The sequence below is a fragment of the Pogona vitticeps genome, chromosome 11, assembly GCF_051106095.1.
Source record: "Pogona vitticeps strain Pit_001003342236 chromosome 11, PviZW2.1, whole genome shotgun sequence".
In the NCBI taxonomy this organism is placed as follows: Eukaryota; Metazoa; Chordata; class Lepidosauria; order Squamata; family Agamidae; genus Pogona; species Pogona vitticeps.
Window position 1 is genome coordinate 1264434 of NC_135793.1, and position 27931 is coordinate 1292364.

At 49.6% G+C, this 27931-nt stretch overlaps 1 protein-coding gene across 2 annotated transcripts; it reads right to left on the reverse strand.

Annotated features, from left to right (window-relative positions):
- Nucleotides 1–376: 376 nt before the first annotated feature.
- On the reverse strand, nucleotides 377–27511 carry LOC110074339 (uncharacterized). 2 transcript variants are annotated; one of them, XM_072981525.2, is made up of 15 exons: nucleotides 27470–27511; nucleotides 15764–15846; nucleotides 12254–12430; nucleotides 12014–12163; nucleotides 11368–11409; nucleotides 10488–10572; nucleotides 9741–9818; nucleotides 8614–8680; nucleotides 6575–6763; nucleotides 5687–5862; nucleotides 5221–5382; nucleotides 4557–4666; nucleotides 3575–3764; nucleotides 2777–2897; nucleotides 377–2274 (listed from the first exon to the last, which is right to left on the reverse strand). In XM_072981525.2, exons 2-15 carry the CDS (start codon nucleotides 15841–15843, stop codon nucleotides 569–571), a joined length of 3333 nt encoding a protein of 1110 aa, XP_072837626.2. In that variant the 5' UTR covers nucleotides 15844–15846; nucleotides 27470–27511; the 3' UTR covers nucleotides 377–568. The 2 variants fall into 2 exon arrangements, with proteins under 2 accessions (XP_072837626.2, XP_078236795.1); XM_078380669.1 differs by lacking the exon at nucleotides 27470–27511 and adding an exon at nucleotides 26779–26900.
- Between the last annotated feature and the right edge of the window lie 420 nt (nucleotides 27512–27931).

Consider the following 27931-nt stretch of genomic DNA (forward strand, 5'->3'; position numbering starts at 1 on the left):
GAAAAGGGAAAACTGGAGTTAAATGGCAGGGCCATGTTTACATTTCTCTTAGCATCCCTGTGGCGAAGCGAAACATTGGTGAAGTTTTTTGTGGCATTTTTAATCCATGTGCCTTGGGGGGGGGGCAGAGAGAGAATGCCTTTCAAAAGGTGAGCTTATGAGGTGACCCTCCAATTCCTTGGGTTCATTGTTACTTTCAAAAGGAATGGAACCAAAGCTTTTCATCTGAACAAGGACCCCCTCTTCCCCCCCCCCCCCAGATTCCTACCGGTTCTTCTTTCTGTGATGCCGAACTGGAAAACTTCGCGCCGCCTTCAACTCAAGGCAATCCGTCAACAAGGAGCGCCGTTGAGCAAAGAAGCAGCTTTTCCTGTTCTTTGTTTTGGGTCGGGGAGAAGATTATTCAAGGGAGGGTGCTATGGGTGACGTAGTGGAAGCTACTTGGCACGTGTGCCGACTCAGGCAGCCCGTTAAACTCTCAACATCTTGTATTTTACACAACAGGTCTTACAGATACAACCCATCCTGCCCCCCCCCGCTCCCCAATGAGGCGGCAGTGTGGCTTTCCCTAGACAAAAGTCTCTTCTGCAACCAGGAGGCTCTGAGGCTCCTCCGCTGGGGTTCCCGAAGGGCAGGACTGGCTCCTAAGCCACTCCACCCTGTTCCGGAGAAGCTCCTTCTCCACTGTTTCCACCCCGGCCACGCAGTACTCCTTGGAAGCCTCCTGGCTGAAGTATCCGTGGATGGTGTTGCGCACGGAGGCTGGGAGGAAGATGTGGAAGGTGTGGCTAAACGTACTTCCGCTCCCCTGGCTCTCGAGGTGGAGCCCCGGCTGTCGAGAGACACGCTCCGGCTCCTGCGCCAGGAAAGGACCGTGGGTCATCACCACCTCCGATGTCCGGCTCAGCGATTCGTGGTGGTACCTTCGCGCGGTGGACTGAAGGACCAAGGGAGCGTTTTGCCCATAAAAGACTGTCTGCGGAATATGAGCCCTCAATGTCTGGGGGCTCTTGGGAAGTCCTGGGCAGATGCTCCTGGAGACTGAGCCCTGGTCTGTTGTGGCCGCATCCTGCCCGTTTTGCCCCACTGGGGACTCACATGGACTTCTTCTCTCTTTGGGAGCCATGTAGACGGTTATCTTGGTGCGCTTCAAGCTCTCTTGGCCGCGAGGGGCAGCTTCGGGGCTTTTTATCTCTATGTGCTTCACCGATTTCTCCCTGTGGTCTTGCCGGCTCACCAGAGGCGAGCGCCGGCCAACAGGGCTGCGACTCATGGCGCCCGGCTGGACGGAACTGGAGATGCCAAGAGTATGGGAGAGGGTTTCGGTCTGCCATGGCTCTTTCTTGTCTTCGTCCCAGTTGACTTCCTCAGCTGGGCTACCGGTGGCGCCAACGGGCATGAAGACCCTCCCCTCCCCTTGGCTGCCGCTCTCTTGGCCTCCCACCTGCTCCCCGACACAGAAGTCCACGTGGCAAGGGTTAAGTGGCAAAGGGGAGACCATGGGCTTATGCCATTCTTTGAGGGACTTCTTGGCCACCTTGGGAGAGAAGGCTTGGAGCCGAGCCGAAGTGCCAAACATGAAGGGCAGGCTTGGGACGTCCGTGGGGCTGAAGGCAGAGGACTCCGAGCAGTAGGAGAAAGCGCTATCCAAGGAGCTGAGGGAGGACGCCGACGGGGAGGTGGTGTTGGAAGAGAGGCTGGAGAAACTGGACCTGTTGGACAAGCTCGCCTTGTGCGGGTCCGGCTTCTTGGCCACGTTGCTGCTCGGAGGAGACCTCCAGAAGCTCTTCCTGGCTCTGCTCAGGCTGGGGCTCAAGCCTTCATCAAGCAGCTTCTGGCTCTCTAGCTGCAGCTCCTTCAGTCGGCGGATGTAATCGCCGTGACTGCTCATGATGGTGGCGTCACAGCTGGACTGCCGGGCCACCGGCTCGTGCTCTGGAGGAAGAAGCTGGGAGCTCAGGCAGACGCTGGGCTCGGAAGAGCATCGGTTCCTGGCCGGGCTCAAGGAGCAGAGGGAGCCGGCGGAACAGAAGGAGCCCACCTCTTCCTCCAGGAGGTCATAGCTGTCGGCGCTTGCGCTCTCCTTCTTCGTTTTGCTTTGGTAGCAAGCGGTGATCTCGCTGAAGAGGTCCCAGTCTTCTTGGTCCTTGTTGAGGAGCAGCTCTGCTGAGGGGCCGAAGAGGACATCCTCGGCATCAAGCCCATAATGTTGCTTGGTTCTCTCCTGGTAAGGGGTGGCATACTCCATGTCATCCGAGGAATCGTTGCATTGGACTGCCGGGAGAAGGAGAGAGACAGACATCACACACCCCACGCCTCGGAAGAGGAATGGACCACTCCCCAACTAACGGCTTAAACATAACTCAGGGTTTTCAACACCACTAAATCATCGTTTAGATGCTACACATCAGAACAGGACTAAGTTGGCCAATCCCGATGAAACTGATGGGGCAAATTAATTTTTTAGGGGTTTAATGGCAAAACGAGATCACACGCAAAAGAAGATGCTAGATACCAACCGAAATGAAACAAAATTAAAAAAGGCCTAGATTTGCTTCTGTCCAGTCCGCTCTAATCTGTCTAATCTTGCGTCCACCTCATGTGGAGGAAGAACAAAGGGATACGGACATAATAAGGATGACAGCCACTTGGGTGAAAGCGCAGTTGAACACAGCCAATTGATGGCTTTCGTTCTTGAACGCAAGCTGACTTGAGTATCCTGGAAAGACAGCGCAGAGACCATTCGGAAGAATCAGGATCTCAGGCATGGCCTTACCCAGCAAATCATCCACACTTTTGGACTTCTTCTTCTTCTCCGGCCTTTGGAACAGGGAAGCAATGTCTCCTCCGAAAACTTCCGTTGAATTTTCAATCAGGAATTGCACCAGCATGGCCACCTGTCCGGAGAAGCAGTTGCCGGCATTATTAGAAGGCAAGAAGAAAAATTCTTGGTTCCGGGTGGACACCTGAAGGCATGCTATTGGCCAGGGTGGCTGAAGACGATGGGTGTTACAGCCCAACCCATCCGGAGGGCACCACATGGGAGAAAGAGGGCTTAAACCAGTGGATCCCAGCCTGGGTTTCCCAGATCTTCCTGGACTGCAACTCCCAGAAGCCTTCACCACTAACTGTGCATGCCAGGATTTCTGGGAGTTATAGTCCATCTGGGGACCCAAGGTGGGGAGCCATTAAAACCTAGGTAGAACACCTTAATCTAAGCATTTCTCATATTTTCTGCAGGTGCATCTCCCCAAGAAACACATGATTGTCCTCACCTCTCTAGCAGTAAGTATACTAGTAACTGCAATTGTACTTTTTAAAATCTGTTTTTATTCTTTTAAGAAGTTTGTAAGCTGACTGGAGCACTATTTTTAAACAGAAAGGCAGGGTATGAACACAACAAATCAATAAAATAGAGTAGTTTTTCCTGATCCACCGTTTTTGTAAGGCGCCAAGTTGGGCCATAAAGTTGACAGTGATTTTGGAACCGTATTTCAGAAAGAGGTGATTCTTTGCAGAATTCAAAGTAAGAGAATCTCTGAGAGAGGGCAGAAAACCCAGGAAGAGAAGCTACCTTCTTTGTAGACTTGCTTTCCTCCTCTGGCCCTGTCGGACTGGGAAGCCACAGCATGTTGGGCGCGATGCAGAGAGCCAGGTTGAAGGCGTTCATCTGGTTCTCGATGGCGTTCTGCTGAATGTGATGCAGGACTCCAAAGAGATGCTTGAGTAACAGGCGGTTGGCTTCCGGCAGCTGGCTCACTAACCTGCCCAAAGGAAAACGACAAAAGTGAACACACAAACTCTCCAGACACAACGGTTCCCTACAAATCCCCTGCAACTAAAATCTTCCTGTGGAATCCACCTTAGTTTGGCCGCATATCATTCGCACATCCATTAAAAACCGAATGAACTTCTTGTGCGTACCGAAGGCACTCAGAACTGTTGTTCCTTTTGTTCTGAAATATAACAGCCAGAATCTTACTGGGGATTTACACTGGCATAAATACAACGGCACACATCGGGAAAAGTGAATTGCTGCTAATTAGCCTCTCACCGCTCATGTCCTTGGTCAGATGCCAAGTTGTGGGACTGGCTTATGACTGGGAATATGAGCATCGACTTTTGTTCATTAGCTGGGCAATTTGCTGCTCCAGTTTATACAACCGATTTACATTTATGCTGATGTAAAAGCCTGGATGAAGCACTCAGATCTTCACAACCCAGTCCTGTGAATGACTGTATGTGATGGAATGTCAACAAGATCGTTGTGCCTCCTTCTCCAACTGAATGTCAGGAAAATCATCCTAACAGTCAGAGCAGTATGACAATGGGACCCATGACTTCAGGAGGCCATGAGCATTCCAACGCTGGAGGCCTTCAAGAGAAAATTAGACAACCCTCTGTCAAATCTGCTGTGATCTGGATTCTTGCATTGAGCAAGGGGTTGGACTTGATGACCTTAAGAGGCCCCTTCCAATTCTGTTATTCTCTTATTCTTCCTGCCCTAAGCATGTGATATTTCATTTTGAGGCAGACAGACAAGAATAGAGACCAACCTTTTGATAGCGTCAACCTTATGCGCTCGATTCTCCTTATCCATGGCTTCCATCCACAGCCCGTGCATGTCTGAGGATAGAACACTATCAGGTATATTTCGCAGAAAATCCTAAATTAAATATACATATGCAGAGCAATGTGGTCAGTCGTTCGGAATATTTTGAGTCAGTTTGAATACTGTTCTGTACAAAAGCATGAATTTCAGGCTTGCTTTCAAAGACACCGCTTAGAAAGAGAGAGAGACTACAAATACATCCCCTGCTAGTTCGAGGTTACACAGCTGACAACGAAACCTGTAAATCCTCACTTGGGTGATCTTTGTAAGAAAAGACAGGGAACCGGAACAGCCTTCCTTCTTCTGGAGAGGATTCCGGGGAGTTTCCTGGCACTTTTGACCAAGCTTTCACACTGGTACGAACAATGCGTTTTGCACAAAATTGCCGGTTTTTACACAATTTGTGCAATTGTACATTTTTATTACTTTCTGTTCTTATTTATAGGTTATTTACTGTTCTGTTCCTCTTGGGGCACCCTGGGACTGGGCAGCTTGCCCAAGGCTACGTAGGTTGGCAATACTTGCGTCACTTTAAACAGCCCCTCGGATCTCCCCGCCCTAGCATTTAAAACCCTCACAAATGCTTATCGCGCAGGCGACTCATTTACCGTTATGACTGCGGCCGCCACGAAGGCAGATTCACCATCCACCTGGACATCATCTCCAGCGTTGAGCTTCTCTTTCAGTTCCTTGCAAGTCTTGGCGTTGGCCGAGCGCCTGAAGATGCCCCTCGTGGAGGGCCCCTCGTGGTAGAGGAGCTGAAGGATGTCCTGAGGAGGAAAAGCCAAGGACCACGGCCTTCATTGGCAGCTCAACAGGGAGAACCATCAGCTTGAGTTCTTGCATTCTAGGCAAAACAGGCACCAGGGCGGGTGGGATGTTTCACTGTCCATTCCCAGTGCTGGGTTTTGGGGGCCAGGTAAGAGAGAAGTTGTAAATTTGGGGGGGGGGGAATTTATGAAAAAGACGTGGAATTAAAATTCTTCGCCCTTGTGGAGAGGCGACCAAAGAGCATGGGATTAGAAAAGAAAGCAAAACGGAGGCAATCACACAACTCAGGAGCCATGATCTTACCATAATGGGTTTGGGAAGACTTCCATCAGGACAAACCGAGGTCAGGGAGAGGCCGAACAGTTTCCGTGGGTTGGTGGGGGACTGAGAGGCCGGGCTCCCCGTTGGGGTGCTGGTGCTTCGGCGAAGAGCCCAGTCAATCAGAGATTTCTTCCTCCTGGTGTGTTTCTGTAAAGCGTCTGAAAACACAGATGATCCCTTAGGTTGGAAGGCAATCCTTTGCAAAGAACGGATCATGAACAATAAACTGTGCACCATTAGAAGATGAGCCGGGGATGCAGGAAGAGATGGTAATACAGCTAGCCCACAGCGAGAGAGAAAAGCTCATGAGTGTCAGAGAGACACGGCTGAGGAGGTACATGCTTGTGTTTGGAAACTCAGACTTCAGGGGAATCTCAAGCATTAAGTCCTAAAGACCCATTATGGAAACAAAGCTAAGTAATTTATGAGTCACGTGAGGTGAGAAAATCTTCTGTGCACTCAGATGTTTTCAGCAGTTAGGGAATTCCTGCTTTGAACCACAGGCTGCCTGTAACACCCATTTCTGCTCTCAGAGATGTTCTAATTGCTTCCAGGACAGAGCCATTCTGCAGGGTTTTTTTTTTTTCAAACTACAGTTGCTAATTTCCTATTATAACAAGGGAGTTGGTGGTCATTGGCTGCTAATCACCCCAAGTGGCTTCCCCTGCCTTTGGAGAGGTAACTGCACCGGAGGGGTGGTGGTTCATTGCTCCCTTCCTGCTCGTGGCTTCTTTCTCCCCACAAACATGAGTCTTCTGCTGTCACTCTTCAGAAGAGGAAAAGGCTCCCGTACAGTCAGAGAACACTGGGCAGAAGCTACACACACACACACACACACAGGGCTGAGCGAGACTCAGGATGACTCTTTACCTCTCCGCAGGGCCACCGGAGCAGGGGGCCTGGGTTTCAAGATGAACTGGCACTGCCTGTCCCTGGGGAGCTGCTCCAGAGGGAAAGTTTCATACTCATCGGCCAGCAGGGCGTTATTGTTCGCTCCCCGGAGTTGGTCCACGGAGTCTTGTAGGCAGCTGAGAATTATGCTGAAAGGATGCTCGTGACCTGTTGCAGAGACAGGCAAGATGTCAGTATTCCAGCCATCTGGGGAAAATACCCAGTTCAGCACATTCCCCCTGAATTAGCTCTGGACTAATGAAATTAAAAACACAGCACGTGTCAAATGAATGAATGGAGAGACATCAAGCAGAAATGCCTCCCACATTCATCACCAGCAGCACAGCAGTGGTTAATCTGGAACTATGGGTGCTCCTCTCCAGACACCCCAAGCAAAGTTCAAAAATGCAGACTGTTGGATTCATCTGTATTTAAGAAATGATGAGCAGCTCTTTTGTAAAGCAAATGGCTCTTAATTGCTTATTCGAGACCCAGTTCATCCTCAGATACTTTGCGTTGCAACAAGGAGAGCGTGCAACGGTGGTACTGTAGCTCGCCCTCTCTGTTTCTGGACCAGGCCAGCTCAAGGTCTTGCACGGGTGAAAAGCCCGTTCGTTGGAGAGTCAAACTGTGTCTGCTTCATTCTGGCTTGCCCAAACCATCAGCTCCACAGATCTTTCACCCCAAATGTATGGTGCTGATGGCAGCCTCGGCTACCCCAGGTTTCAGCTAGACGCAGCCTGGAACTATACTCAGGCAAAGGACTTGATTGAGGCTGCACCTCCATGTCCTCTCTGGAGAGCAGATTTCAAAGCCCTGAGCCACGGCAGGATAAACAGTCACAAAGTCCGAAGCGGCATCTTAACGATTATTAAGCCCCGACTGAGTTGGAAGGAAGGGAGTGTTTCTCACAAAAAAAAAATAATAATCCCCAAACAACCAAACCGTCCTGAGCCCCATCAAAGATCTCCTCGGACTCCCGTTTTGTCCAAAGGGTCCTTCCCCAAAAACGATCCCGCAAAGGTCACATGTAATAATAGAAATCTGTTCCGAAACAGGATGGGAAAAAGTTGAAAACTCGTGCCGCATACCCTTTAGCCAAAGTAAACACTTGGCCTAATCTGAATTGTATGTTTCGCCTTGCGTCATTCTTCTAAGGTCGCCAACCAAACAAGAAGAAGGCAAAAGAGCTTTGCTTTTTTATTGTTGCTGTTGTTGTTGTTGTTGTTCCTGTCCTTGTTGGCCATCGGGGCCACCTTGTTGATCACTCCTTTTATCAACAATGAGTCGCATTTGAGGGAAAGCGTGGTGTCGAGTTTGCCGCCCTTCATTTATTCTGGAAACCACCTTTGGTCCACAGTCTAAGATCAGGATCCCCAACACACACCATGGGGATTGCGGCAACGCCTCTCCCAAGGCATTACCGTAACCATCCATCATCCTTGGCCGATTCCATTCTCCCACAGATGTTATTTCAGAGCACTGCCCTGGACCCACTGGTTGCGCCAGAATCGCCCTTTTGTGATGGGCCAATGTGAAGATATGCCAACACAGCCTTAGACCAGGTATTTAGATGCGCCCTCAGCATCCCCTACTGAAAGGTCCCTCTCCATACCTCAGGAGTTCAGACTTGCTTCTATAGGGCAGCAGGCCGGGTGCTAAAAAGTGCAGGACTTCAGCACTGCAGAAATTAAATGCTAATCTATTCTTTAACGCCACGTGACTTTTAAAAAATGGCTATATATTCTGCCTTGTGTTCCTTTATTGGGACACAAATAAGGTAAAAAAAGACTATAGGTGAAAACAAAGGAAAAAGAGTCTCCAGGATCTGAGCTTGAGGGCAGGACAATTTGGAGATGGCTGGTCCGTAGGGTCACCATAAGTCAGAGGCGACCTGGCGCACATAACAACAAACAAAGAATTTCCCATTTGTGTTCAGAGGTTGCCCTGGCATTGTTTATGGAGTGAAATAATATTGCACAGCCTTTATCCATTCAAGAGCACGGATATATTCTTACCAATAAGAGGGTAGGCGGGTTGGTCTCTTCCTGATATGACCCACAGGTGATAGTCACTTGGTCTGCCCTGGGAAGGGAGGGAATAGAAAGTCAGGTTGTGGGAAAGGGAGCAATGCTGGACAGAGAGCAGAAAGCCATGCCAGAAGGGAACAAGGAACCAGAAGGCCAGAGGGGTCGGATGAAGGTTCAGGAAGTCCATGGCTCCAAATCATTGAGAAAACAATTGAGGGACTGGCTTTCCTCTCGTATCCAGAGGAAAGGGGCTTGGCTGAGTCGAGAGAAGGAAAGGAGGCCAGGAAAGAGAGGAATCCTAGCAAACATTTTTACAGCCTGCAAAAGGCCAGACAGATGCACAACGTAGTTCAAGCGCAGGGCGGCCCATTCATAGACTCCAAAGCTGGTACCGTTTGCTTCTTTGCTGGCCCCGTCTTGAGCTGGCGGGGTCCAAACCTCAGAGAAGACGGTTCCCATGATCCACCAAGAAGGAGAAACATGTTCCAGAGGTGTGGGAACACACACAGCTCTGGGGTGTGTGTGTGGAAGGGGCCGGTCACGGACTGCCTGCACGGTGGTAGAGCAGGAACTCAGGGTGTGGCCACAAGGGGAAATAAACCACCGTTCAGACCACCTGCCCAGCAGCCGGGTGCCATCTGCCTCCCAAAAATCACAATGGAGGAGCAATGGAGAGAAAGGGGCAGCTGGATGCCTTTCAGAGCAGCTTGTCTCCAGCAACCAGCCTTTTGACGTGAGGGACCGAATCTGATGACATCTAAATAAAAACGGAGAGCCGTTGTGTGACACCAACTGTCATCAAACGACGTGGCCCTTTAAGGTGAATTCCTTAAGCGCTGAAGAGACCCTTGATGGACCTCCGACAGCTTGCAAGTTAGAATCAAAGAACAGTAGGATAAGAAGGGATCTCGTGAATCATCTCGTCCCTCCCCCTGCCAATGTCAGGATTTCACAGCTAAAGTATTCTTGAAATCCGCCTGCTTGTTGGGTGCCTGGCTTTGCTGGTAAGTCTGCCGGCTTGGACAACAACATCTGGAGGGACTTCCAGCTTTTCACAAAGCACGGTCTGTGTCATCCAGTTTGATTCTCTCCCCCCCCCTTCAGTTTGCACTTACAGGAAGCCCCAGCTGCTGTGTCGCCATCTTGATGACCCCGTCTGCGGTTTCCACATTGGAGACACTGGCCACAGTGTTCTACAGAGAGAGGACAGAGACACACATTGAAGTAGTGCTGCTGATGTGATAGAAAAGATTAGGGACACCATTGCTTGCAAACCAAGCTAAGGACTGCCACAGCGCCTTCCAGAAGAACATAAAAGGAAAAACCCTCGTCCATTCAGCTAATGTTTCAATATGGCACTGAACATAAGCTCCTCCTTGCCAGGCTATGCTCCCCTGGGGAGTCTCTCCTATTTAAGTTAGGGATAGCAACGGGACTCGGATGAACAAGATTCAACCCAAACTCCATGCTTCCAGAACGGCTTCCGGATCAAAACTTTAGACGTCAGAGTCCGTTCAAGATCAGAGAAATACTGTCAGTGTTTCTCTCTCTCCCTTCCATAGTATTTTCTTTTTTGAATCATGAAGAAACGCAACACTTTATGGACACAGTTCTCATTCCAGAATGGTATTTAAGTGGTAAGCTATGAATGCCTCAAACTCAACACTCTGATACGAATCAGGACAGAAAGGCAATGAATACACTGACTTTACAGAAAGTACTACAGTTGCTGAATGTCTGATGAACTGATCCCTGTTTCCAGCGTGAGACCAAGGTCTGAGGGGGCCTCCCTCTCCCTCTCCCTCTGCTTCCTTCCACTGGATCCCTCCTCGTTTCTGCTCGTCTGTTCTTCTGTTACTCACCGAGGGGTTGTTTTCGCCATCCACCAACGTAATCTGCATGGAGAGGCTTCTGGGAAACTCCCTCTCCTTCATCTCGCTGATGTGCCTGCGTTGCAGAAACACATTGTTAAGAGAAGCTGTGTCCCAGCAGGTTCAGGATAACCAACCTGACTGTGGATCTGAAGGAGATTAGTAGATATTCAAAGATATGTACTAGTAACCCATCCCCAGATATACCGTTCCCTTTCCTCTAGACAGCTCAAGGGGGCCTGCCTGTCTCTTCCACCCACCACCCCTTACAGTCTTTCAGGCTGGCAATAACCTTGTGAGGTCGGTCTGCTGGTTCAAAGCCATCCGCCGCCACAAGGTCACCTGGGGAGTTTTCATGACGGAGTGGGGACTTAAACCGCCATCTCCCAAATATAACATCTCAACACTAATCATTCCAGCTCACTCTTTATCAATTTTTCTGGGGATTTTTAAAAATATATATATTTTATTTTAATTTCAACTCCTTACACCTTCTGGATCTCCCTACAGACATTCGGTTGGGTGGGTACCCATGGGGAAGTGACAGCTGCCTCCACAGAACTGACTTTCCCCAAGGCATGCTGGGGGGGGGGAAGTCAGCAGGGAGCAGGAGCCGTCACTCTTTTGGATCCATGGGGTGTGACACAAATGACGTGAGCCCCCCAACAAAGAATCCCTGCTCTGCCTCTGCTCCCATCTCTGCTGCTACTGTGGTGTTGATTGCCCCACACTTTTGCAATGGGGTGGAGGATCCAGCCCCAGCAAGGACGGCCACCGAGGGCTCCCCACAGCCCCAGATTCCTATCCCACATGTCCCCCCACCCCAAACTCCACCCCAAAAGGCAGAAGATGCAGGCGGAAGTAGCCTTACCACAGAAGGGTCGAGAACCATCTTTCCTTCACTTCCGGAGAGCTGAAAATGAGAGGGAAGCATGGAGGTGAGAGGATGGGTTTTTTTTTGGGGGGGGGGGGCTTTCGCTCCCTGACCCTGCGTCACAGAGATGCCAACTCTAATGGCGAAATTATACCCGCCGAGACCTGTCATTAGTTAGCAAGAGTCACTGCGAACATTCCAGATATGGGTTTCTGGGAGACCTTCGTGACTGAGAAGTCAGACTTGCAGGCCTGCCTTGATGTCCCAAAGGTTGAACACGAAACCAAGCAGCATAATTGGCATACAACAGGAGATTTCCCCCCCCCCAAAGTCATCTCTGTGTCTAATGCGCCCCCAAGGGGCTCCCACACAGACACCTGAGTGAACAAACCCCTTGCCATGATGGTCTTTGCCTGTCAACACACAGAGGGGATGCATCTCTTGCAAGGACCTTAAGAACTACAGTGCCCATCATTCTGGGAGATTCCGAATGTTTCCATGGTGGGGAAACACCAAACTGCTGTTTGTTGCTTTATCGGTCCATTTCGGATCCTGTTTCTTGGTCACCCAGAAGCGGAACTGAATGTCCGAACGTGCAAAAACTCTGGCAGCGAGAACGGACCGAGCCCCCGCCGGGCCTCACCTGAAAGTGACCACATAGTTGGTGGTGGGCCAGCCGATGACAAAAGACGTCTCGGGGTTCAGCTTCTTCTCTGACACCTCGCTGAGAGAGGAACCCGTCCACACCTCGCTCAGAGGCACTTGCTTCTTCAGCTTCAAACTGGAAGAAGACCTGAGGGGGAAAGCCCGAGATGGAGGATCCACGCTGACTTGACAGATTACCATACGATTGTTGGATATTAAACACACGAGACACACTTACTTGGACTTCGCAACAACCAGCAGGTTGCTGAAGAGGAAAAAATGCCTGTCCTGCGTCTGGAACCCCAGGGTGAGCTGGACGTGCTCGTCCATGATGAAGGCGGCGTTGGGCTTCCCGAAAGCCCCAGACGGAAAAAAACCATTGTCTGGAGGAGATGCGGGAGGAAGAGTCTCCCTGCTAGACACACACAAAAAAAAACAAGAGAAGGAGAAGGAGAAATCATAATACAAATGGTGACAAGTATCCTTGCCTTTGCCAAGACACTCCTTTAATGAATAATTGCCTGCCACTGAATTCCAGGACAGCATATTCTGTACAGAGATGACAAAACGTTGAGTGCAGAAATGTGCTGTTTTAATAGTCAGTCCGTGGTAGAGAATGGGAAGCCTCTTAACTGCCCCTCCTCCCTTAAACAAATGCACCCCAAACCTTTTTCTGCCTCCCTGCCTGAAGTCACCTTCACAGTCACCCAACCGCGCTAGCTGTGGACAATGCCTGCTGCAGCCGGGCCCCTCTGGAAGGCACCCAATGGAAGAACATGATTCTACGTGGTACCATCAGAAGAAACCTCAACCTTCTCCTCCCTTAATGTCTCTCGCAAAAGCACACCTTCTCTGAAGGGCCTTTGGCTTCACCCCCACCCTTCAGTTTCACCCCTCGCTGTGATCTAAGGACCAGATCGGATGCTGAAGCAATGCATACAATTCTCTTCTTGAAACACGATGCCTCCGGGCACGCAAACCTTTCAGCGCCACATGGCTCAGACTGCACACATGCAAACCAGGCTACGCTATCTCTCAACTGTCCAACGGCAAAACAAAAAAGCAAGCGAGTTGGCTCAACACAGACTGAAACAACCTCCTGTAAGAATGAGCGGGCAGCTCTTTCCTCTTCAGGCTGCCTTGTTTCTGAACACCAAGAGAGGAGGCATGTTGCACCGTTGGGCGGTAAATTACTAAATAAATAAACAAATTTGATATCAGCATGGTGGGTTCCCCCCTCCCGGATATTTGTGCAACACTGTGGCTTAGAAGCCACGTCTTTCTAATACTGTGGCCCTTGTAGAGTTCTTGGTCTTTGAAAACACCCCCCCCCCCGCACACAGCACAAGAAAGCAGAAACCCATCCCTCCCTAAATGGATGCTTCTGCCCCAAATCCCAAGGGCCAATCCATCATGGGAGAGGGAAAGATCTCCCTCCGCCCCTCTGTGTTCGGAGCCGTTTCCCCCCCTCCTACTGTACATCCAAATAAAGCCAAGAATTTGTTTCTCCTTGTGGAAAAAAAAAAAGAGAGGGGGTAAATCTTGGAGAGAGAGGGCACAGCGGTTCGAGAATTCTTCTTCTTCCACTTAGAAATCTCTGCCTGCCCTCCCCCCGCAACCCATACAAATCATTTCCCCCAAAGCAGGGCCACTAATTGTGGCACACAATAAAAAAACGTTGCTCTCCTAAAAAGCCGTTTGGTTCTGAATGTAAATCATTTAAGTTTTTATCTTGGGCTTAAAAAGAAATATTTATTCCAATTAAATAAACTGCCAGGGAATATTATTTATGAGGGCCTTTTTGGAAGCAGACAGCACAAGAGCTTGGTCTTCCTTTATCCATCATCCCACGGCTGGTGACGTCTTTAAACTCTGCAAGGACAGCTCCCGGTTCAGGAGCAGAGCCCTGGACATGCCGTCCTGCAGCCACGTGGGGGAAATCTGTTGCGATTCAAGGCGACAAGCCAGCAAAAGCAATCCGTAACCAGCGCCATCTGCGCATGACCTACCCACTGTCTCCACAGAGCTTAACCTCCGACAAGCAGGTGTAGATTGGGCAACTGGGGCCTTCCTGATGTTTTTGAAATATATCCTGGCATGGCTCAAAATATTCGGAGCCCTTAACTACATCCTGCTCCTAAGAAGTCTCATATACCCCTATTAAAATGGGGCATTATTCTAGCAATTTTTGTCTGTTTATTTCTTTTCTATTTTGATGCCTGTACTAAATTTTCTGTTTGTTTGGTTCATGCATACAGTCTGGCATGGAGTACAATTCTCATTATCCGAACACTGGGACAATGGGAGTTGTAAACCCCAAAACCTCTAGAGGGGGCCCCGGTGGTCCACCCTCACCTTAGACTCTCGTTCTCAAGGCAGATGGCCTTCCCTCGAGGATGCTTAAGGCCAATATTACCTCCAGGGCACCACAAATGCGACATGTACGCATGTATGCAGGGGCTGTTGAGGGTCGGGCATTGAGTCCTTAGGTCGACAGACCTGGAGAGGCATAGCTCACCCGGGATGGCCTTTCTGGCAATGTTGGCTGGTTGCCAGATTTGGGGGGGGGGAGAAGACCTCAGGGTGGCAGGAAAAGCACCTCCAGGGAAAGCCCTGAGAGGCATCTCAACCCCCCTCCCCCCCCAGCTGCTCAGTGCCCACGTGCACCCTACCCAGATCGAACATACGCAGTTGACATTTTGCTATGATTTATTTGGCTTGGAAAATCCCATCTTTTCCGACAAACCCTCTCCCCTTCTTGCTCTCTCCTTCTCTCACACAGGGCAAGGGGGTGGGTGGGTGGGAACAAAGGTTGCAGAACCGCCTGGGTCCAGGCCAGGTCTTTTTTTCCACTGCCAGCTCTCCGTCTCCATCTGCCTTGAATTAAACACTGGCTTTCGTTACTGCACCGTGGTCCGAACTGTGACAGTGGCTTGGTCCAACAAACCTCGCTGCAGGGGGTGCAAGGAGGGCTTGGTGTGAAGGCTGGATCCAGTTCTTTGTATTTAGTTAACAGAGTCTCATCATCTCATACTCTTGGACCAAAACAACAACAACAACAACAACAACAACAACAACAACAACAACAACAACAACAGAATATTGAGAAAATGACTCTGTTGTCCTTTAAGCAAGATTATTTTTCTCCTCAAGAAATAGCTGGAGATTTCTCAGACGTTCTGTGGGCATTTTTTTTTTTTTAAATCTGAAAGAAATACTAAGCTGTCTGGGATTTTTCGAACTACTCCTAAGCAGAACTTGCCTGGAAAAGCCAGAAGAAATACCACATTGCACAGAATGTTCCCATTCCTGCGCAGGACAGCATCTTTCCTATGCAGGGTTCGCTACAAAGGACATTGAGCAGCCTAGAACCTTGTAGTTTTCTGCACTGAACAACAAGCAGAGAAACAAATACACAAGCACACTGAGACTGGGGTCTGTCCTGGGGAGGAAGTTGTGAGGTTTCACTGAGAGAGGAGACGTCTTGGCATCGAGAGAGTGAGACGGGCCGTTTGCCGAACCACCTCCTAAATAAATATTGTGTATGCGACACAAATACAAACGGTCTTTGCATTGAGCCCCAGTTGGGAAGAGGGGGGAGATGGGCGTCTAAGCCATTCTCTGGAGACCAAGAGAAACACTGCAAGACATCAGAGTTTTAAGTTCCCTTCACTTGCCAGGCCCATGAAGGACGATCTGGGCCCCATCCTGACTCTTCTGTGAAGGATTCTGAGTGTTTGTTGCTTACCTTGAGTGATACTTGGATTTGCTCAGGGCTTTGCTGATGGCAGAAGACGTTGAGCGCCTCCGCTGGACGATGGGCTTCATTTTCTGTAGAAGAGAAGGAACGCAGGTTATGGAGCCAACCCTCCACGTTCAGATGGCCTGCAATCAAACAACTCCAACGGGCAAAGGATGGGAGGCGCTCCTTGCCACGATGACGACACACCAGGAAGCTGGTGGGGGGGCCACATGCATGGACCCACGTCACAAATTCTCTGCTTGCGGAAGGCAACCCTAATAAGGGAGGACAGTTCTAGTCCACGGCTCTCTCCATGACCTGCTGTTTTTCCATGTTCTTGGTGTTCCTGATATTAAGAGGGTAATTCACACAGGGGCCCACCATTGTCATGGAGAAGTTATACATTCCCAAAAGAAACAAACCCTGTTTGGGCCTCTGTACATATATGTATTCTATACGCAGGGGAACACACATAACCCCTCTTGCTTTGCACTCTTTTTAAAGACAGTTCTTGAATGTTAGCCATTGAACTGTTCCCAAACTGTGCAACTCCCTCCCACTGGAGGCCAGGCAGACACCCTCTTTGCAATCCTCCTGCAAGCAGGCAAAAGCCCTTTCCGTTTAGGTAGGGTTTTTTTTCCCCAGCAACTGCCTTGCTAAGAGGATTTTTTAAAAATGCATTTTAGAACAGTTTGAAACCGTTTTTATCTGAGGTTGGTTTTAATATTTTAATAATTGATTGAGGGTTGGCTAGTTTGCTTTTAATACTGTTTGTTATAGTATTGTAAGCTGCCTGCGGTCTTCCTGAAGTGGGGTATAAATGTTCTAGATAAATAAACAAAACCTGTAGATACATGCAGGTACAAAATGGGAGCCTTGAAAACACGCATTTTCGAGGCACTCGGTTCAAAATGTCTAGGATAACGAGTGAGAGCACAGCTCAGAAAACGAACTTTCCCCATCTCTGGGAGAGACGCAGCCCCTTAATCATTCTGCTAAGGTACAAAATGCCTTATGTGCTGGCCATTCCCTCCCCTCTGGCCTTTGTTCCATAGTTCTGCTTCCTGGTTTTTAAAAAAACAAACTCAGATGACAAGCGGCTAAGAATCCAACCCACGTTGCCATTCACCAGAGGACATTTTTAAAAAACAGCAGGTATTCTGGCTTCCTCTGGGCCCCTCTTGTTAATACGGTGGTTGGCCTCAAATTAAAAGTAATTAGAATAAAATCCTCTCATTTTTCATGATATCACTGGGCTAAGAGAAGCGTTTCTGGCTCAGTTCTCTGTTCAGTTCTGGTCTCGACACCTTCAACGAAATAAGATCTTCCACATTAAAGAACCATAACAGATGTAGACCAAGCCAGGGTTCTTCTGTGTGGGGTAGACCTCGCTTCCCTTCTTCCGTTTTAACACTCCCAGGAAATGAGGAAGGGCAGGGCATTAGATCACGTGCCTACAAGCAAGACAAGCTCCTTCCCAGGGCTGGCTTAAACCATTTTGCCACCTGGAAGGAAAGAAGATGCTCCTCTCCTTACTTCATGCGTAGATATTGAGCGGAGCCAAATCTTACTATGAAGTGACATTCTCTGATGCATCAGAGCATATGAGATTACTTTCAGGGGTGGACCCGTGCAGAATGCAGTCTAGCCCACATGCACAGACTGCATCCCAAACTTCAGTGCTCGCTGTCTCCTGTCTGCCCCTTAAGTCTACTTCTCCATCCTTCTACACTGAGAGGGCTGGAAGAACTTGAGAAAAACATGCACCGTATTTTACCATCTGGGCCCACGATGCCCTCTCACGTCAGACACCCTTTCCCAGCTATTTTCAGAGTCCTCTCCTAAATCAAGTGTCCCTGATTCAATAGCTACTTTGGGAAATGTGATTCCTCAAAGTCAAAAGAAAAAAAAAGTCCTTTAAAAATCCATATCAGGTTGAGCTTTGCAAGAGAAGATCAGCCTTGGAGTGCAAACCACCTTCAAAGCTGACCCGCCACGGCTGACCGGCTGAAGTTTGCCGGGGACATCCAAAACCCAAGCATTCTCCACGGGAATCTAAAGAAGGGGGGAAGTCCACGACCAGGTCCATGGACTCGTGGGCTTTCACCCAGAGCACCCAACCATGACTATTCAAGAAAATGATCCCCAAAACAGGAGAATCACTATGTCTTTGCAACCGTCTGGCACAGAAAAGAATCGGCAGAGTGAGACTTCTTCACCAACACTGGATGAAGAAAGTCTGAAAGTATCCAGGGTAATCCATGTTGATTGGGCTGATCTGCATTTTGACACTCATCGCCATTCATTAAAGATCACTTTCTAGCCCTCGTTACGGATACCTCTGATGAGTGGTTCCAGTGCTGTGTTTTGAGAGGGGACAAACCATGTCATTAGGGATGATACTATTAATCGACTTCCCAAACAGGCCCATCAACCTTTCGATACTGAGAGGGATCCTCAGCATTCTGCATTTTCAGCTCGGGAGGTAAATATTACCCATCTTGTTACCCTACAAATGGCAACCAGCGAAGGCAAGAGATCAGAGCCGGTCTCCTATCCCAACCCTTTCCTATTTGGGTTATATTTCCAAAGTATGCTTTTTGGCTCATTAACATGCCTGAGCCAATGTAATAAATCACACCCGTGATCATGAGATCTGAAATGTTGTCTAATTCCTGGCACAGGACATGGCTAAGAAATCGCCACCCTCTCCACCTGGGAAGCATCGATCTTCACACCATCATGGTGGCGTGTCTTGCTGCTCGGTGAGCAGGTCGAGCAAACTGGGGGCGGGGGGGGGGTTCTGTAATGGAGCATCCTTCCCTCCACCCACCCACCCACCCACAAGGCTGACTGCCTGCCCCGAGGCAGGAGGGATTGTTCACAAGGAAGCTCTCCCTGTTCCCATTCCTGGAGTTTCTCCCAAGGATGGAACTCATCCCCCCCACCACCACCACCTCTTGCTCCCTGGCGTTGCTGGGGAGACCGATTCCCGTTTACTCAAACAGACTTTGAAAGCGCTTGAAAACTTGCAAGCCTCCGCGTTCTGTTTGTGCAGGGCTTCGACTTCACCCTGCCAATTCCAGCGCTGTGTTTCTTGGCATGGGGAAACTCCCCATCCGAAGAGTCTCATTCCAAATCCATGTATGGCCCGAGGCTATCGAGGCAGCAGGGTGAAATGCTCCAGGATTCCTCCTTAGCCATAATCTTGGCAGGGGTGGACGGTGTTATTAACCAGACCAATAACTTAAGACAAGCCGCAAAAACACCCCATTACACACCTGCCCTCCTCGGTTCCTCTCCAGACATTATTGGGACAAAACAGACGTCACACAAGGCTGGCAGAGAAGCTGGTCTTTGTGAGCAGATTCTTGTTAGTCTGAGAACTCTTGGTAGAAATGTACATTTCTCGGTGGCAGAGTACATGCTTCCAGGAAGGCCTCTGATCCCATCATTGAGGTCTCATCTTAAGAGGTCTCACATAGGAGGAGCAGGATGGAGGGAGGAGAAGGAGTCATCCCAGCAGACAGACCCACAGCCCACTGGAGTCTTTCAATTAATCTAACCCATGCTCAGTCTTAATTCCTCCAGCATCACAACTCTGTGCAACTAATTCAGGCTCTCTTCCGATGTGTTAAGCACCTGATCTAACGATTTGTCACAGATTTTTATCACCGCTGACCTCTTGAAGAGCTACATCACAGTTACCCCGTTGTGAGAAGGGAGAATTCCTTGACATGTTGAAAACATCTGATTGCCATAGCTTTCTGTACTTCCTGTATTTTGTAAGTTAGCCTGCTTTGTTCTGTGATTGGTCATCAGGGGGTAAACACAAGCATCATTGGCAAGCGTGGCTACTCCGTCACGAAGCTCCCCCTAAAATCATGTCCTTGTTACTCTTTCAGATTTTATCTTCTAGTGACACCATATCTTGTAACATGTTCTTAGGCCTTCAGAAAACTACAGTGTTCATAGTTTTCAGAAGAGACTCCTTCTTTTGTTTGTTTCTGCTCAGTTGGTGACTTTAAGAAAACCAGAAGCATTAATTTTTTAAAAGACCACCCATCCTTTGACCTCTCCTCCGGCTATTATAACATTTACAATGAACTTTAAGGACACCGGTAACAAAAAAAAAGCAACTGAAGCTGCCTCACCAAGGCTTAAATTGAAGGAGGTTGGGTGTAAATATTTATCCGAGCTACTTTACACTAATTCATCTCCCTTGAGCAATTTTACTCATTTTTTTTGGTCTCTTGCTGCCACAATGCCATCGGAACCCAAACATTTCGGGAAATACGCTGTACTAAATCATGCCTGAAGGACACTCGTGGGAGAAACAAGCTTCTTTTTTTTCCCCCTCTAAGAAAGAGATGATGGATTTTTGAATTTCTTCAGGAAAAAAAAAAGGATGAGGGAGGGGCAGGATGTATCCCCGTTGGATGCTCTACTTTGTTATCCCCCCTCCAGTTCTGATGACGAGATGAGCTCGGCTCCCTTCTCCATTTTGTCCCTTCCCTTTCCTAGAACTATTTGTGCCAGCAAAGGTTATCCTTAGGGTTTCGGGGGGGGGGGGGAGGGAATAGGAGATCAGCCCTCAAAACATGCCCTCAAAAGGACAAAGGGTGCCAGATAAAACCCTCAGGAAATGGGCCAGCAAACCAAAGGGAGAGAATTCTCATGGAGGGACCATCTCCCTGGGGGAGAGAAAGCCCGTCAGACAAGGCAGACGGTGTGAAGCTTCCTCTGGGATGTTGAAAGACCTCAGGCCTCCGTTCTTCTCCTCTTGCTTTATAAGCTTGCTGTGAAGGGGAAGGAGTTGGGCTAGGGGACCATGGACTCGGTTGTATGTGAGGACAGGAAAATAGAGCCCTCTTCCGAATGGCCTCATCACGAAAGTGGTGAATTTGAGGATGCTCCCTTTTAGATGAGGTGCCGTCCTCAAATCGGGATCCAGTTCTCCTGTAACAGCAGAACAGACCTCCCTGTGATCGGTTTATTCAAGGTTATTCAATGGAACAGAAGCAGCTACTGTAAAGCCAGCGGCTTGCGTACCATATGCATGTCTGAGAAAGAGAGAGAGAGAGAGAGAGAGAGAGACTGCTGTGTGTACATTTAGGAGGTGAAGTGAACTGAATTTTTGTGCAGAGAAACCCCTCTCTGGGCCAAGGTAAATTGTGAAAGAGAGGTGTTTTTAAAGAAAGCAAACAAGGATTCCGCTGGGCCAAGATTTGGCGAAACGGGCATTTTTGTGTAGTAGCCAATCTGGAGGGAGGCAAGAATTTCACACATTCCTGGGGTCCTTCAGCACAGCCCATTTCCCTCACAACCTTGCCACAGCTGCTACCATTTTACAGCTCAAAGAAGAGACATGAGCTCAACCTCTTGGAGTATTTTAAACCATCACATACAAGCTTGAACATGGAAGAGCCACAGAAGGTCACACCCATGTCAGGAAATCCCCACCCTAACCCTAACCCAAATATGGCTTTCCAAAAATTCCTCAGCTACCTTTGTTGTTGTTTAGTCGTGTCCGACTCTTTGTGACCCCATGGACCAGAGCACGCCAGGCCCTCCTGTCTTCCACGGCCTCCCGGAGTTGGGTCAAATTCATGTTGGTCGCTTCGGTGACCCTGTCCAACCATCTCATCCTCTGTTGTTCCCTTCTCCTCTTGCCTTCACTTTTTCCCAACATCAGGGTCTTTTCCAGGGAGTCTACTCTTCTCATGAGATGGCCAAAGTATTGGAGCCTCAGCTCCAGGATCTGTGCTTCCAGGGAGCACTCCGGGTTCATTTCCTTCAGAATGGATAAGTTTGTTCTCCTTGCAGTCCAGGGGATTCTCAAGAGCCTCCTCCAGCACCACAATTCAAAGGCATCAATTCTTTGGCGATCAGCCTTCTTTATGGTCCAGCTCTCATTCCCATACATCGCTACTGGAAAAACCATAGCTTTGACTACGTGGACCTTTGTTGGCAAGGTGAGGTCTCTGCTTTTTAAGATGCTGTCTAGGTTTGTCATCGCTTTCCTCCTAAGAAGCAGGCGTCTTTTGATTTCGTGGCTGCTGTCATAAAAACACATCATAAACAATAGGAAAAAGTCCTACTCAGAGCCCAGATGGGCTTGTTCCTTCTTCATACGGATCAATGTTCAGCCATGTAAGCTTGTTGACTACAACTCTCCAAATCCCCCAGCCGGGGGATTTGGGGAGTTGTAGTCTCATTTTAAAGAAATGAAAATTTTAAAAAAATTAAAATGCATTTCCAACCTCTGGGGTTGGACAGGAGGAAGAGACAGAAAGGGTCCCCCTGGGACAGGCCAGCCGGTTTTCGGAGAGGAAAATTCCAGACACGGCTGTGGCCTGATCTTTCATAGGAATCTTTCCCTATTTATAGGGCCCATGGGCATTGGAAGGCCTTGAGGAAAAGTCTACTTCACTCTCTTGCAGGCAAAACGATTATTTTTATTCCTTCCATGCATTTTTTTTTTTTTGCATCAGTGTCCAAAAGTTATGTAAAAAGCCAGGTTGGCCCAAATTGGGGTCAGCTGCTGCTCAGAGCCATAGTGTGAGGTTTCCAGGAGGCCCTCGGCAGCGGGTGCATAGGGTAGCTTTTCTCAGCTCACATTCCACATATACCTCATCTATGTATAATAATAACCATGTGACATCAAGTCAACTCTGACTTAGGGCGACCCTTTCCAGAGTTTTCCAGGTAGAGAAGACTCGGAAGTGTATTACCATTCCCTTCCTTTAGGGGGAGCCCTGGCATCAGTGTACAGCTGGCCCAAGGCTACCCAGGCTGGCTCTTCTCTCTGGAGATGCACCGTGGAGGAATCGAACTCACAACCTCTGGTTCCACAGCCAGAGGCCTCAACCACTGAGCTATACCTAATCAGGCCACTCACAAATCCTTTGGAAAAAGCCCCCCCCCCTCCATCCATGAGTTCTCGGATACTGACTTGCCTTCTCCTGCCACAATCAGCAGCCAAAACGTTCATGATTCGTATGCATTCTTTGCTTATTTATTTTGACGTCCATTTTATCACTCTGCTTCTGCTATCTCATGGGCAGTTAATTCAAGATTAAAAATAGGATATAAACTGATAAATTAAAATAAAAAATCTAGAAATCCTAACAATTTTTAATAAAACAAACTTTCTGCTCCATTGTTGTTGTTGTTGTTGTTAAAGCACCAAACATTTTTTTCACTTCTTCCACCCATTTTATGCTCTCATATCTCTTATTGTTCTTTCCTTTTTCCTTTTTCCTTTTTTTTCCAGAAATGCTACTAGCAGCTCTAAAAACACAACCCCTGCCTGTATTTCAATGGGAAACAAAAAAAATGGAGGCGGGACCATCCTGTTTTCCTCTGCATTTGGTCTCTGGATGGTGACTGAAAGTTTAACCCCACTCTGTCTGTTTTTGGAAAAAAAATATTATTTGGGGGCATCAGATCTGGAAACTATTCCAAACACTTTTGTCCGGATGGCCAGCCTGTTTATTTCCCACTGGGGGTTCAAAAAAGGGTGTCTGCTGCAGGACTGAAAACGTACTGTAATTAGAACAGAATATCCCATACTAGTTTTTTCTGTATAAAGAGATGACAGTTTGCAGCACTGGCAACTATGTTTCCCTCCTGATGATCCATCATAAACAAAAGCACTCTATTTTTACAAACTATAAGGCATGAAATAAGTGTATCCTGTGACAAACAGATATCTTTCAGCACTCAAGGAAATATCATTTCTAACAACACACAACCAGTAGGTCAAAACAGCAGCTTTGCAATCAGAAGCAGAGCTGCCTTAAGAAGAAAAGACATTTGGTTGTCCTCCAATAAATTTTGCAAGTCCAGATGGCTGTGGGCTCCCTGATGAGGCCAAATCTGCCTTTCCAGACTCCAGACCCATTGGCACCACTTTTGCTTCGCCTGTCCAGATAGAGGCACTGTGTTGCATTCCCATGCGGAGATTGCAACAGGCACTGACCACCCATTATGCCCCCCTGATTGCATCATCTTCAGGGATGGGGAGAGAGTCTGCTCAGGTGGGGAGCCCAGCGGCCTCTCCCATACACAAGGGGGGCATCCCCTTTATGTGCGCGGCCACGACCGAGGAGCTCACAGCAGGGTGACCAGGCTACTAAGGCTGCAGAGTTTAAGCTCAGTGGTTTGCCCCAGACAAGGTGAGGTCACAGTAGGCTGTAAGCATCCAAAATCGTGAGCCACGTATAGCCCCCAAATGAAGTCCATGTCCCCTCGGTTGCTGCTGCATTTTCTTGACTCTTTCCATGTATAGCCATTGGGGGCCAGTCCCAGATTCAAGAGAAGCCCACCGCCTTGACAGGATCTGGACTCAACCATATGTTGTGGCTGAAGGCAGTGAAGGGCCGCATCCGGGGGCCCTGCCCTGCAACCATGTGGTCCAGAGGTTGGCAGAAGCTAAAACAGAGCGGGGACCTCTGTCCGTTTCTGGGGGACCAGGACCAACCTTCACATCAAGCCTTTTATCTCCACCTCTCCTGAAGCAGCGAAGAATCCCCCCTTGACCCCTCGCCAGTTTCATTTCTCTTTCTTTCTTCTGCAGCTGCTCTAAAATCCATCCAGTTCTGCCCTCCACAGGCTGACCCAGAAACATCCGTTATCCCAGTTGCAATTTGAGTCTAGCAAAGAACCTTCTTCTCCTTCTTTTCTCCGTCTTTTTCCTCTCCTCCCAGAGCCTGGAGGTCATCATGGCTTGTCTATCTTCAGATGCAGTCACGCTAAACCATGATGCCATGGTCTGCCCAAGGCAGTCCCCCAGGTTCTTCAGCCAAGATGCTCTTCCCCTTCCTGTATCCCCTTTTCTCTCTTTATTTTACAATCCCTTGGTCCAGCGGTCCTAGTAACTTCGTGCAGCGAACACCATCAGTGGCGAATACGGGATGGGTTGTTGTTGTTGTTGTTACAAAAACAAGGGTAACAACTATTCACTAACCTAACGAAAGAAAAGCTTCAGGTTCAGAGAGAAGCCACAGAGGAAACCCCAATCCCACAATCCAGCATTATACACCTTGAAGAAATGTTGCTAAAAAAGCTAAAACATTGCCAGTTGTTCCTACAAACAACGCCTGTTTTGCATATAAATAAACCATCTCACACAGCAGAACCACTGGCAGCTGGTCCATAGAGTTTCCCTTACAGGGGCCTCCTGCGTCCTTTGTTAGCATACAATTTCCAGGAAGGAGTCTTATTTGAACCATGTTGCATTCATTCTTTTTGGGCGGGAGATAGACAATGGTGTTTAAGGAAGTTGAAAAGGGTTTAGGAGAAAGATCACATCCCGTGGTGTATGGCTATACACTGCAAATCAAACAGGTTTTAAGGATTTTGAGTCAATACAAAACCTGCAATACCTGTTTGTCCAGAGGAAAAAGAATAGATATCTGCATCACAAGCAGCTCTGTCCGTTTAAAATCAATATTCCACTTGGGGCGGGAAGGTCACCTCTCTCTAAACTTTGATTAGATTTTTTCCCTGTAAAGATATAAACTCCCCTATGCCATATGAAGCATAAAATGATGGACTAAGTCACTTATAAACCAAATAAATAACTCAAATCTCTCCCATGTTTTCATAAGACATCCTCCTATCCCTTTGCCCGAAATTCTGGTTGCATGAAGTCCTGTGTTCAAAATCACCAGTGAAATTAAAGCTTTATATTTGCATGTCATTGAATGCTACCTAAGCCCTCAAAGTCCGCAGCAGTGGAAGGGGTCTATATGACCACCAGATCTCTGGAAGCTGCATATCCCAGTCTAAAAAGCTCTGCAGCTGTACAACATAGCAGTGTTTGTAAGAACAGGCGCATGACCGGGAAAAGCACACTCTGCTTTATTACTTTAGCAAAGGGCTGCCAACTGCTGACCAGGCAGGAATGGCCTGACCTGGATGGGAAGGTGAGACTTGAAGGCGCACACGGCAAACGCTGCTAAACCACTTGCTCCTTTTGATGCATCAAGCAGCTCTTGAAAAAGCACAGGCACGGATTCTGACTGGAAAGTTGACCGCTCTGCCTGGTGTGACTGAGGCTCGCCCACAAATTATTAGGCAGGTAGAGGTCCATTAGAAACCAGACGGCTTCAGCTGTCGCATCTGGAAGCAATAAGCGGAGAGGAAGGCAAAACGCTAGCCAGAGTCTGGAGCCTCGGAATAGCCGGGAGGCCCCTCCGGAGACTCGGACGCCACCGCCTGGCTCCAATTCACCTGCCTGGCAAAGGCAGATAGAGGGTCTGCCGGACCTTTTACGGAGTGGCGGCAAGGACGATGCCCGGTGCCAAGAGGCCTCCGGTAATGAAAGCAGCAAAGCAAGGAGCAAGATGCAATCAGAGCAGACTAGATGGAGACACAGGAAACAGCACAACATCCTCAAGTTCTTGGTGGGGGGGGGCGCAAAGTAATGCTACCTTCCTGAACCTGCAAAGATCAGCTGGCAAAAGTTCTCCCAGTGGTTGGAACAACTGTAGTCAAACTCCTTTCCAAAAAATATCCCCCAAACAGACACACACATGCATCCACTACGGGGCTTTTTCGAAAGCTACTGGCCACTTGCACCCCCTGCACCCCGAAAGGGACTCTGGGCCTGGAAACAACTGTGCAAGAGGCAGGACTACACAGGATGCTGCTTTGCCCTAAAAAAAAAAAAAAAAGACAGGGTGGCGGGATATCAGAGCAGCTGCAATTTCACTTTTAGTCTTTTAAATCAGCCGTACAGAACCATTTTCACAATGCCCTTGGCCCATTTAGAAGCAGGACACTTTCACTGGCAGGTAAGGAGGCGAAGGCGTACCCCGAGGCTGCCCAATAATGGCCTTTCAAGTTTACATCAAGAACCAGCATGCAACCATCCATACAGGTCTACCCTTAGGGAAGGCTGCCAGCCCTGTGTTGCGCCTGTCTTGAGTGTTAGGCCACACGTTCGGGCGTCTCCTTCCGTTATCCCTCTTGGCAGGCAAACCTTTCAGGGTTCCCTGCCAAAGCCATCTCACCTTCCACGGACGGCTTCCAGCTGGCCTACCTTCCAAATGGCCAAGAAGAAAACAAACGCGAAGCAAAAATTCAAGAAATACGGATGGTGGCAAACCCTCTCCGAACAAGCCCTCTTTCTCTCTCTCTCGAGGGCGCCGGCTTCCAAGGATGCACGGCGCTGACTTGTGTTTCGTTTGGCTCCGAGCACAGAGCAAGCCTCACAGGACAGAGAGAACCCTTGAGCCCTCTTTCTTTCTTTCTTTCTTTCTTTCTTTCTTTCTTTCTTTCTTTCTTTCTTTCTTTCTTTCTTTCTTTCTTTCTTCCTACAGGCAAGAGAAGGCCCAGCGAGCGCTTCAAGCGACGCGCGGCGGGCGCCGACGGCCAGCCTCCGGAGGCGCGCCTGCCACGCTGCCCCTCCAGCCCGCCCGCGCGCCCGCCCCGTCGGAAAGTGAAGCTGGGCGGTGGTGGGGAAAGCGAAGTCCTCCTGCCACGCGGCTCCTCTCGCGGAGGCCACGGCTCCCGGCGGCCGGCGACCCGCGCCAGGGGAGAAGGCGCAGCCAGCGGGCGCCCCGGGAAGGGAGGGAAGGCGAGCCAAACGGGCGGGCGAGCGCGGGTGGGGTGGGGTGGGGTGGGGTGGGATGGGGGGACGAGACGCGGGGCCCCGATCCCCCGGGGAGGAGAGGGGGGTCTCCTCCTGCCCGGAGTACTTGCCTTGCTCCACTCGTGCGGGGCGCGGGGCCAGGCGCGGGGGGCGCCCTCGGGGACGGCCCCCGCCGGCAGCTCGGCTTTCTGCTGGGGAGTCATCCCGAGAGGGGCTCCGCGGGCGCCGGGCGCCTCCCTTTCCCCGAGGGGGCCGCTCCCGGACGGCCTCCCCCCCCCCCTCGGGCGAACCGCCTTCCGAGGCTCCCGGCCCGGCTGGCGCGGCTTCGGACGTCCCGGCGCGGCGCGCGCGACTGGAGAGGGGCCCCGTCTCCCGGGCCGCTTTTCCTCCCGAGGAAGGCGGGCGGAGGGGCGCGCACCGGCCGAGAGGCTCCTCCTCCTCGCCTTGCCTAAATAAGGAGACCCCGCCGGGGCCGGTCTCGCCGCTCGCCTCTGGGAAGCGAGCCCGGGCGGCGCCCCGACTGGAACCCCGCTGGAGAGGGACGCCCCGCGCGCCCTGGCCGCTCTCCTCCT